This window comes from Apodemus sylvaticus, chromosome 5 (assembly GCF_947179515.1).
Source record: "Apodemus sylvaticus chromosome 5, mApoSyl1.1, whole genome shotgun sequence".
NCBI lineage: Eukaryota > Metazoa > Chordata > Mammalia > Rodentia > Muridae > Apodemus > Apodemus sylvaticus.
The window spans coordinates 2,238,531-2,251,411 of NC_067476.1; the positions used below are offsets into that span (position 1 = coordinate 2,238,531).

General features: G+C 36.0%; 1 protein-coding gene across 7 annotated transcripts in view; it reads right to left on the bottom strand.

Moving 5' to 3' along the window:
- Spopl (speckle type BTB/POZ protein like) overlaps positions 1-12,881 on the bottom strand; it is a 67,913-nt gene that overhangs the window by 13,948 nt on the left and 41,084 nt on the right. For all 7 annotated transcript variants that reach the window (XM_052181753.1, XM_052181755.1, XM_052181751.1 and 4 more), the window contains 2 exons: positions 10,459-10,636; positions 10,326-10,381 (listed from right to left, as the gene is read on the bottom strand). In XM_052181753.1, coding sequence (XP_052037713.1) covers positions 10,326-10,381; positions 10,459-10,636 — 234 coding nt within the window. The remainder of the gene's footprint in view (positions 1-10,325; positions 10,382-10,458; positions 10,637-12,881) is intronic.

Sequence of the window (12,881 nt, forward strand, 5' to 3'; positions counted from 1 at the left end):
AGACTACAGATGGAATACAAAGCAAGTCTCAACAAAATTTAGGGAAACTGAAATAAGCACCTATATCTTATTTTACCACAATGGAAGAAAGGAAGAAATGAGGAGCCAAAGTACAGAAACTATAGAGGTGGATGCTCTCAGTCAACCACTGGACTGAGCACGGAGTCACTGATGGAGGAGTTGGAGAAAGGACTGAAGGAACTGAAGGGGTTTGCAGAGCCATGAGGGGAACAACAGTGTCAACAGGCCAGGCCCCCTGGAGCTCCCGGAGACTGGACCACCAACAAAAGAATTCACAGAGGGACCCATGTCTCTGGCCACACATATCACAGAGGATAAATGGTCTTGTTGGATTTCATTGGAAGGAGCGGCTCTTGGTCCTGTGGGGATTCAATGCCCCAGTGTAGGAGAATGCCAGGGCAGGAAGACAGGAATGGGTGGCTGGGTGGGTGGGGGAGCACCCTCATAAAGGCAGGAGCAGGGGCTGGGGGGTATGGGATAGAGAGTTTCCTGAGGGAAGACTTGGAAAGGAGATAACATGTGAAATGTAAATAAAGAAAATATCCAATAAAAGAAAAAGAAAAGAAGAAACTGCTGAAAACTATAAAAAAAATACAGAAAACACAAACTCAGAGATTAAACAGTACACCTCTGAATAATAAGTCACTGAAGCAATAAAAAAATAAAAATTCCTGTAATAAATAAAATTTAAAATGTAATATACCAAAATTTAGGAGATACAATGAAAGAAGTTATAAGAAGAAGTTCATAGTTCTCAAAGCCTACAGGAGTCGAGGGTGGGAGAAATATGCAATCTGAAGCCGTAGCCTGGTACCCACATGCTAATTCCTCTCTATCCTCGTGAAGCTTTCTAAAAACAAAGCTGAACAAAATTTAGACAACTGAAATAATTCTGAGTATCAAACCTGACCAAATGGAAGAAAATTTAAGAACTCCAAATGAATCTCTAACAATTATAAAACTCATGGAGATAACACAATCCTGAATCATAAAGAACAAAGAAATCAAAAAATATCTTTTAAAGATACATGAGATCAACTGAAAATACAACAAAGCCTCTGAAACCCACTGTAAACAGTTTGAAGAGGAAATCTTATACCTCTAAGTTCCTACATTAAAAATTAATATTAGCCATAAAGCACATAATACCCATGAAACACCCACAGACCTAATAAGTTAAACAAGAAGGAAGGCCCAAGTAAGGACACTTGAATCACAAAATAGTCATAAGAGGCAGAGAAGTGGCTGGGAGAGAGGGGGAGGAATGTGGGGCAGGATCAGATGTGCTGAGAGACAAGAGACCCAGAAGGCCTGGAAAATGAACAGAAATCTGCAGCTGCTATAGGTAAGGGAGAGGAGGAATAGCTGATCTTTAGGAATTTCCAGAGAACTAAAGGAGGCAACTCTCCTAGGATTCATGTAAATCTTCTTATACACCAAAGACAAACACTGAGAAAAAAGCCAGGGAAATAATCAAATTGAAAATAGCCTGAGTAAAAACAGCCTGAAATAAACCTAATCAAGAAAATGAAAAAGCTCTCGGATGAAAATGAAACACTAAATAAATGTCAAAAACTGAAGATAATATAAAACCGTGAGACCTTCAGGCACATGTACTGACAGGAATGACATTAAAATAACAGTCAATAGTCTGAAAGCCTGAGAAAATATCTGCTGCACACAGGGCAACACTTAGGGCCTCCTGAAAAATGTCAGCAGCTGGGAACCCTGAGGAGCCCAGCAGATTATGAGCCAGCTCCACCCCACCCCTACTCGAACTACACCCCCTTTCTGCTCTGTGCTTTCCTTAGGAGAAGATCCTCAGCTTATCTGCTCCTCTGAAGACACTACAGTCTTGAAGGCCTCCTAGGTGATCTGCTGCATCAAAAGCAACAGATCATCAGAGTGCATGCCCCTCTGAAGACTCCACAGTCTGACGGTCTCCCAGGAAATCTTCTACATCGAGGGCAACAGATCACCTTGAGAGCATGACCCTCTAAAAACACCACAATCTGAAGCCTCACAGGAGGTCTACTACAGCCAGGGCCATAGGCCTCCCAGGAGACCTGCAGCAACTCAGGGACACAAGAAACAGGCTCCAGACAGAGATACCCAGACCAGCTAACATCAGAAATAACCAGATGGCAAGGGGTAAGAGCAAGACCAGGAGCAACAGCAGCAACTATGGCATCATGACAACTCGGTATGCCCAGCACAGTGAGCCATGGATACGATACACCAACACACCTGAAAATCCAGAAGCTAACCTAAAGTCCTATCTCATTAAGATAATAGAATCCTTTAAGGAAGATATAAGATATAAATAAGTCACTGAAAGAAATAAAGGAAAACACAGGTAAACAGGTAGAAGCCCTTAAAGAAAAAGTAAATTCCTTAAAGAGATACTGGAAAACACAATCAAACAGGTGAAGAAATTGAATGAACCAGCCCAAGACCTAAAAGTGGAAGTAGAAACAATAAAGAAAACATAAATGGAGACAACAATGAAATGGAAAACATAGCTAGCAAAGAAGTCAGGAAATACAGATGTAAGCATCACCAACAGAATACAAGAGATAGAAGAGAGAATCTCAGGTGAAGAAGATATTGACACAAAAGTCAAAGAAAACTCAAAACATAAAAAAACTCCTAACCCAAAACATCCAGGAAATCCAGGACACAATGAAAAAACCAAATCTAAGAATAATCAGAAAAGAGGAGAGCGAAGATTCCTAGCTCAAATGACCGGAAAGCATTTTCAACAAAATCATAGAATCAAACTTCCTCAAACTAAAGAAAGAGATGGCCATAAATGTACAAGAAACCTATAGAAGACAAAATAGATTGGACAAGAAAAGAAAATCCTCTACTTACTTAATAATCAAAACACTAAATGCACAAAACAAAGAAAGACTATTAAAAGCTGTAAGGAAAATGTCAAGTAAAATATAAAGGCAGACCTATCACAATTATACCAGAAATCTCAACAGAGACGCTAAAAGCCAGAAGAGCCTGGATAGAGGACATGCAGATCCTTATAGAACAGAAATTCCAGTGCAAACTACTATAACTTAGCAAAACTCTCAATAATCATAAATGGAGAAACCAAAATACTCCAGGACAAAACCAAATTTAAACAATATCTATGTACCTATCCAGCTCTACAGAGAGATTCGAGGAGAAAAAGATCCAACACAAGGAGAGTACACCAAAATAAAAAAAAAAAAAAGATAGTAATCATCTCACAACAAGACCAAAAGGTAAAAATCACATACACATAGGGCCACATGCTACAACAAACATAACAGGAAGTACACATCATCCATCTTTATATTTCTTAATATCAAGGGACTCAATTTCCTAATAGGAAGACATAATAAGCTAACAGACAATATCCAAAAGTATCCAGTATTTTGCTGCATACAAAAACACACCTCAATAACAAAGAGAGACACTACCTCAGAATAAAAGGCTAGAAAACAGTCATCCAAGCAAATGGTCCCAAAAAACAAGCTGGAGTTGCCATCCTAATATTCAATAAAATAGACTTTCAAGCAAAGGTTATCAAGTGAGATGAGGAAAGATACTTCATATTCATCAAAGGAAAAATCCACTAAGAGAAAGTCTCAGTTCTGAACATCTATGCCCTAAAGACAACAGCACCCACATTTATAACAGAAAGTGTTCTAAGGCTCAAAACAAACATTAAACCCTACTAAGTAATAGTGGGAGACATCAACACCCTACTCTCACCAGCGGGCAAGTCATTGAAACAGAAACTAAACAGACACAGTGAAACTAATAGACATTAGGAAGCAAATGGATTTAACAGATATGTACAGAACATTTCATCCTAAAACAAAAGAATATACATTCTTCTCAGCACCTCATGGAAACTTCCCTAAAACTGACCATATAATCAGTCACAAAAAAAGCCTCAAAAGATACAAGAAGATGGAAACAATCCCATACTTGTTATCAGATCACCAGGGACTATGGCTAGACTTCAATAAAAAGAAATCAACAGAAAACCCACATACCCATGTAAACTGAATAACTCTCTACTCAGTGATAACTTGGTCAAGGAAGAAATAAAGAAAGAAATTAAAGACTTCCTGGAATTCAATGAAAATGATGACATAGCATACCCAAACTTATGGGACATAGGGAAAGCAGAGCTAAAAGGGAAATTCATACACTAAGTGCTCTCAGAAACTAATTGGAGATACCCTACACTGGCAATTTAACCTGAAAACCCTAGAACAAAAAGAAGCAAACACACCCCAAAAAAGTAGATAGCAGGAAATTGTCAGGACCTAAATCAACCAAATAGAAACAAAGAGAATGATACAAAGAATCAACAAAACCAAAGCTGATTCTTTGAGCTACTCAATAAGTAGAAAAACCCCTAGCCAATTTAGCACTAACTAAAGAGCACAGAGACAGTATCCAAATTAACCAAATCAGAAATGATAAGCAAGACATAAAGTAAATTAAGAAACTTTAAAAAAATCATCAGATCCTACTACAAAAGCCTATATTTGCCAAAACTGGAAAATCTAAATGAAATGGATGAATTTCTAGACAGATACCACAGACAAAAGTTAAATCAACAGCAGGTAAACTATCTAAACAGGACCATATCTACTAAAGAAATAGAAGTCATCAAAAACCTCCAAAAACAAAACAAACCAAAAGGGCCAGATGGCTCTTGTGTAGATTTCCACCAGAGCTAATAAGAACACTCTTCAAACTATTCCATAAAATAGAAACAGAAGGAACTCTATCTAATTCATTCTACGAAGCCAATAGCATTGATACATAAACTTCACAAAGACCCAACAAAGAAAGAACTTCAGACCAATTTCGTTTATGAATATCAATACAAAAATACTCAATACAATTCTTGCAAACAGAATCTAAGAACACATCTAAATCATCATTTACCAAGATAAAGTAGGCTTCATCCCAGGGATGCAGGAATGGTTCAATATATGGAAACCTATCAATGTAATGTACTATATAAACAAACTCAAAGAGGGAAAAAAAAAAACCCATGATCATCTCGATAAATGCTGAAAAAGCCTTTGACAAATACCCCTTCATGAGAAACGTATTAGTGAGAAAAGGAATTCAAGGCCTATAAAAATTATGTTTATTACTAAACATAATGAAAACAATATACAGCAAACCAACAGCAAATATCAAATGAGATGGAAAGATACTTGGAAGCAATCCCACAAAAATCAGGGACAAAAAAAAAGGCTGTTCACTCTTCTCATATCTATTCAATATAATAGTTGAAGTTCTAGCTAGAACAATAAAGCAACAAATGGAGATCAAGAGGATACAAATTGGCAAAGAAAAAGTTAAGGCATCACTATTTCCAGATAATATAGTATACATAAGTGACAAAAATTCTACTATAGAACTTCTACAGCTGATAAATAAATTCAACAAAATGGCTAAATATAAAATTAACTCAAACAAATCTGTACCCTTCTTTTATACAAATGATAAAAGGGCTGAGAAAGCAATTAGCTAAACAACACTCTTCATAACAGTCATAAATAATATAAAATATCTTGGGTTGTCTCTAACCAAACAAGTGAAAGATGTGTATGACAACTGTAGGTCTCTCAAGAAAGAAATCAAAGAAGACCTCAGAAAATGGAGAGACTTTCCATGCTCATTAACATAGCAAAAATGGTAATCCTACCAAAATCAATATACAGATTCAATGCAGTTCCCTTCTAAATTCCAACACAATTTTCCAAGACATGGAAAGAACAATTCTTACATTAATCTGGGGGGGAGGGACCCACAGGATAGCAAAATCCATTCTAACAATAAAAGAACTTCTTGGAGAATCACCATCCCTGACCTCAAGCTATATTATAGCACAATAGTAATAAAAACTGCATGGTATTGGTACAGAGACAGGTTGATCCATGAAATAAGATTGAAGATCCAGAAATAAAACCTTATATTTATGGACATTTGATATTTGACAAAGAATCAAAAAATACACAATGGAAATAAGAACGCATCTTCAATAAATGATGCTAGTTTAACTGGCCATCATTATGTAGAAAAATGAAAGTAGATCCATATTTGTCATCTTTCACAAAGCTCAAGTCCAAGTGGATCAAGGACCTCAACATTAAATCAGAAATACTGAATCTAGTAGAAGAGAAAGTGGAAAAGCGCCTCAAACACATTGGCACAGGAGAAATGATGATAAACAGAATACCAGTGATGCAGGCTCTCAGATCAAGAATTGATAAATGGGACCTCATGAAACTGAAAATGTTCTATGAGGGAAAGAACATATTCAATAGGAAAAACTGGCAACTTACAGATTGGGAAAAAAAAATCTTCACTAATGCCTCGTCCAACAGAGGCCTAATATCCAAAATATAAAAAGAACTCAAGAAGCTATCCTCCAAAAAAACCAAACAACCCAATCAAATTATAGGGTATAGAAGTAAAGAACTAAACAGAGAATTCACAACAGAGGAATCTCAAATGGCTGAGAAGCACTTAAAGAAAACTTTAAAGTCTTTAGCAATCAAGGAAATGCAAATCAAAACGACCCTGAGATTCTACCTTACACCAATCAGAATTGCTAAGATCAAAAACTCAGGTGACAGCACATGCTGTCAAGGATGTAGAAAAAGAAAGCACTTTCGCTGCTGGTGGGATTACAAACTGGTAGAACCACTGAGGTAGAACTAGAAATAGACAGACAACTAGAAATAGATCTACCTGAGTTATACCACTCTTGGGCATATACCCGAAAGATGTCCCACCACGCTATAGGGGCACATGTTCCACTATGTTCATAGTGGCCTTATTTGTGATAGCTGGAAGATGAAAACAAGCCAGATGTTGCTCCACAATGGAAGAATGTTAACGTGGTTCATTGACACAATGGAGTACTATTCAACTATTTAAAACCAGGATATCAGGAGTTTTGCAGTCAAATGGATGGAAGTAGAAAATAGTACCATCCTGATCAATGTACCTCAGACCCAAAAGGGCAGGAATGCTATGTACTCACTAAAAAGTGGATATTAGTCAAGACAGTAGGTAATACCTAGGATAAAATTGACAGAACTCAAGAAGGTTAACAAGCAGAAGAGTCCAAGTGAGGATGCCTCAATCCCACTGAGATGGGAAAAAAATGCAATCACAGAGGATAGATGGAGGGAGGGACCTGGGTGGGAGAGGGGACAGGAGGGGAAAAGGAGAACATGATCAGGTATTGTGGGACAAGGGGGGACAGGAGTGAAACTCTAAGGGCCAGCGGAATGACTAGAAACAAGCAAACTGGTTAGATGGGAGGTAGGGGAGCCTCCAGAATACACCAGAGGCCTGAGAGGTGAAAGACTCTCAGGACTCAGAGGGAGGGATCTTAGATGAAATGCCTGACCATAGAGAGAAAGAACTTATAGAGTCCACTTCTAGTAGAAAGACGGGGCACCACGTAGAGAGATGGGGTTGCCATCCCATAGTCAAAATCTCTGACCCAGAAGTGTTCCTGCCTAAAAGTACTATAAGGACAAAAAAGGAGAAGAGCCTGAGGGAAAGGAGGTGAAGTGACAGGCCCAAATTGGGATCCAACTCAAGGGGCAACTCCAAGGCATAATACTATTGCTGATGCTAAGGTGTGCTTACAGACAAAATCCTAGCATGGCTGCCCTATAAGACACCTTAGAAGCAGCTGACTGAGATAGATGCAGATGCTTACACCCAACCAATGGACTTTAGTCAGGGACCCCTGTGGTTGAATTAGGGATGGGCTTGAAGAAGTTGAGAATGAAAGTAACCCCATAGGAAGACCAGCAGTCTCAACCTACCTGAACCCTGAGATCTCTCAGACACTGAACCACCAACCAGGTAGAATGTATTAGGTGAGTTAAAATGGCATTTAGAGCCTGGAAGTAATGGCGTAACCTTGAGTATTAGCACTGGGGAGATGGAGGTATGTGAATATCTATGAGTTCAAGACCATCCTGGTGTGCAGAGTGAGTTTTAGGACAATCAGGCCACAGCATTTGTGTCACATATGTGCACTGTTCCACTGTTCTCAGAATTCTTTTTTTTTTTTTTTTTTTTGAGACAGATAGGGTTTCTCTGTATAGCCCTGTAGACCATGTTGGCCTTCAACTCAAAAATCCGCCTGCCTCTGCCTCCCAAGTGATGGGATTAAAAGCATGCACCACCACTGCCCAGCATAGAATTCATTTTCTCAATCAAATAAAGATAAGAGTTTTCCAAGAAAAAGAAAGAAAACAGTCATCCTATCAAGAAAAATATACAGATTCAATGTAATACCAATAAAATGCTGGGCTGTTCTTAACATAAATAGGAAAAACAAACAAGCAAAGAAAAAAACAAGAAAAAAAAAAAACAAGAGAAATTCAAACAAAATCCCCCTTAAACTCTCTTAAAACTAATCTTGAAGTTTATCATACTCATAGCCCAAACAACCTTGAATAAAAGGAATTCTTCTGACGATATCACAATACCTGATTTCAAGTTAAGTAATAGTAATAGTAACATGCTGCTGGTGCAGAAACAGACACATAATCAATCCAAGATTGAAAAGAAATGGTGTAAATGTATGCTCATGCTCTACAGACAAAGATGCCAGAAACATATTGGATAAGGCATCTTTAAAAAACTGTGTGGGGAAAACTGCATATCTACATGCAGAAGATTGACACTAGACCCTGCTTTCTAACCTTACTTGAGGGAGGGAAGGAAGAAAAAGAGGGAGAGGCAAAGGAGCTTGGAGAAGAGTGCACAGGAGGGTGCACAAGGATCAACGATCTCAACACAAAATGTGAAATTTTGAAATGCTTAGATCAAAAAGCAGAAAAGATACTAAATACACAGACACAAGAAATGCCTTGGTAAAGATGATTCTGCTTACCCAGGAAATAATGGAAACAATCAATAAGTGGGACCTCATATAATTAAAATTTGCACATCAAAAGAAACTATTGAACAAAGAGATAATCTAAGGAATGGGAAAAAATTTTATCTGCTATGCATTTGATAGATGATTAATATTTACAATATACAAAGAACTAAATATCAAGAAACAACCCAATTAAATGGACCATTAAATGGAGAATTCTTCAAAGAAATACAAATCAGCATCCTTAGCCACTGAGAAGATACTAATTAAAACGCATGTGAGATACCATCTTATCCCAGTCAAAATAGCTTTCATCAAGAAAACAAAAACTATGATGAGGATATGAATAAAGGAACCCTTTATTCACTTTTGGTGAGAATACAGACTCATACAACCTTGTATGGATGTTTCTAAATGATCTGACATATGACCCAGCTATACCACTCCTGGGAATATATCCAAAGGAATGAATACCTGGCTATGGATAAACTTATATATCCATGTACACTGTAATTCTATTCACAGTAGCTAGGCAATTTAAGCAACTTAGATGTCCATCAACAGACAAGCAGATAATGCACTTTGGAATTGTATTCAGGTGCAAAAATTAACAAAGTAATTAATCAATCATGAAATTTTCATTTAAACAGATTGATTTAGAAAATATCATATATTAAATGAAGTAATCAGGCCTTGAACAGAAAAACTCCCCCATGGTCTCTCACGATTCCAGCTTTGAATTCTTAGACTATGCAAACTTTTAGAATGGGTCCATTAGTGGAAGCGGAACCATACCTAAATGGAGAGGAGAGTAGTACAAAACATATCTGTGAAAGTAGAGAAAGGAAACACTATTGATGGAAAAGGTTTCTTACATGGGGAACAAGACAAGGAATGCAGGAGAAGATATAAGAGGAAAGGATAATCAAAAGCAATGGGGGAAAAAAACTCCATAAAACTTACTATTTATTATTTTTAAGTTGATGTATTAAAAATATAATCCAAAAAGATTTTGAACATAAGTCTGTACACACGTGGTAATTTATGCCCTTGAAACGATTAGTTATTCAATAATATCCCCAGAGTGATTCCTTCCTCTTCCTCTCTCACGAGGACGAATCCCAAGGCTTTCTGTATACTGACTAGGAAGTACTCTAGCAATGAGACCATGGAAACAGTTGTTTCTGACAATGTCCAGTGAGCATCCACATTGAAAGCACCTGCTGTTTTATTAGAGGACACATTTTCCCCAGTTTCTAAAGTTCTTCTATTATAATTTGAGAACAAGAACATGCACAGATATTTTTAATATGTGTATTCTATACACATACATATATACAAATTAAATAATATGAAGCCTTTTAACAACATTTACCTTTGTGCATTCTTCCATTTCATGTTCAAACATTGCATTAAAAACTGGGGATCGAGCTATAACAAGAATAAGCACCATTACTCAATGCACAGATTTATTTTTGAAATGTTATATTATTAAAAGGAAAAGGTACCTGCAAGCACAGACTTATGAGCTTTGAATTCTTTTCCTCTCACAAAAAAGCAGCAATCTGTAAATCTTGTGTTTTCCCAGAGATTACCTAAATCTTCTGCTAGGCGACATTCTGGCACCTTCAAAGTGTTTGTATTAGTATGTCCTGATACATTTACTGAATCTTGGACCACACTCACCTAATAAAGAAAATAACAAGGAAAATATTTTTCATACAGCGTTATCAATCATTAGTTATTATGTATACATTTTATTTATTAAATTTAAGATATCCTGATTAATTCAACATATCTACATCTAGTATTCCCAAACCCTAGTATCCTCAAAGCATATTTAATGATATAAATGAGAGAAATAGCCTAGGGGAACTAAAATATAACCTAAATCTTGTTCTGTGGTGACACTGTATGTAAATAAATGGCTTATCAATCCATGAGAAAGCTCATTTATTACAACCACAAAATTATTTCTTACTAGAAATTCCACAACATCATCAGATTTACAGAGTTGACATTTTTTGTGAAGGAATTTTCATTTTTTCCCACTTACACTGCACACCTATTAACATTTCAATTTTATTATATGTACAATTTTCAAAGACATAAAACTATTATCATATAAAAATCGGAAACTTGGAGGTAGAGAAATGGCTGAGGACTCGGGTCAGAGCCCAGCTTGCCATTCTAGAAGACATGGGCTCCAAAACAACAGCCCTCGCCCATTTTCAACTCCATTGGAGCCAACACTCTTTTCTGACCTTCCTGGACACCAGACAGTGGTATAGAGACACAAATGCACAACACTTACACACATAATAAAATAAAGTAAATATAAAAAGGAAATTCCTACACATTTCACCAACAGTTGAACTGATTTAAATATCTGCTAAAATTGATTTAAAATTTTAAGTTAAATTAATTAAATAAAAGACACACTTAAGGAAAAGAATTCCCACTGTAATTTTTAAAGTTCAAGATATTTTCTGAAAAGACAAAGGTGAGTTCAATACAAATGTACTTTAGCTCAATTTGCAAATATTTATTTGTGAAGCAATAAGAATCGGGATAACTATGACACTTCTTTTTAATAAATCCCCCATGAAAAATCGTTATTTACTGAATCAAATTTTATAACCTTCACACCATCTTTAAAAGAAAGCACTCTATTATATTGCCTTGGAAATTTCATATTACGATGAACAACACCCACCAAAAAAAAAAAAAAATACTTCAACTAACAAACCAATTAGTTCAGAGCAAATGAACAATTTTTAAAATTTATATTGCATGTGATATATTAGTTATACTTTTGAATACTAAATATTGGGAACAGGAATATTTTTTACAAAGCAGTAGACAAATTAACTGATTTCTTGAGAATGTAATTTAAGGGTATACACTGGGCTTGAGAGATGGCTCAGTTGGTAAAATGTCTGCTGTGCAAACGTAAGGATCTGATTTGATCTCCATTACCCAAGTGAAAAAAATAATAATTTACACTAGCAAGTATAATCATGACACTGGGAAGGCCAAGAGAGAAGGAACCCTAATGTTTGCTGGCCAGTCAGCCAAATGACGAAGCTCCAAGTTCAGTAAGAGGCACTGTCTCAAAAAATAAAACAAAACAAAACACCATGCAGGAAACATGTATTACAATAAACCATGTAGAAAATGAAAACACATAACAGATAAACTGGAGCCAATTTTTAACATGCAAATACATGGTCCTGTTTAAAAGGTTTAAGAGACCTGATAAGTGAGTATATAGAAATGTATGTTTCAAATAAGTTATTAGACACTTATGAAAAAAGCTAGACAAAATTTAGACTAGAAGTATATGAAGCAGAGTGGTAATCTGATCTATTCACTCTATGTTATAGACAGTTCAAACTGGTATCATAAGGTAAATAAAGCAATGTAAATCACACTGATAATTTGTATGAGAAAAGGCTCCATATACCTCCAGATTCCTATGGTCTTATACTACATGTTATTTTTAGTATATAAAATTACCTTATACTATTACCTTTAACAATTATGAACAAAAGTATTTATTATAATAATCTTATTTTCTAAATATGGGGGCCAAGGTATTAATTACATAAAGCCATACACAAAGGTTCTATCTTAAGACTTACATAATTCAAAGTATCTAAAATTTTGGTAACTTCAAAGAGAAAAACTGTTATATTGACCTTTACTTCATTGACCTATTTTACTACTTATCAAAAGACAATGATACATAAATGGAATATGCTGATGTAAATACATCCTTTATTTAGTGATAATTTTAGCATATAATGTATTTAATTGCTTATATTAATAATTACTCTTGAAACTTTTCAGTAGAGAGAACTGAATTTTTTAATCACCTGCATAAATTATACAGTAGTTATTAAAAAATAGTCACAACAATATAGGAAAA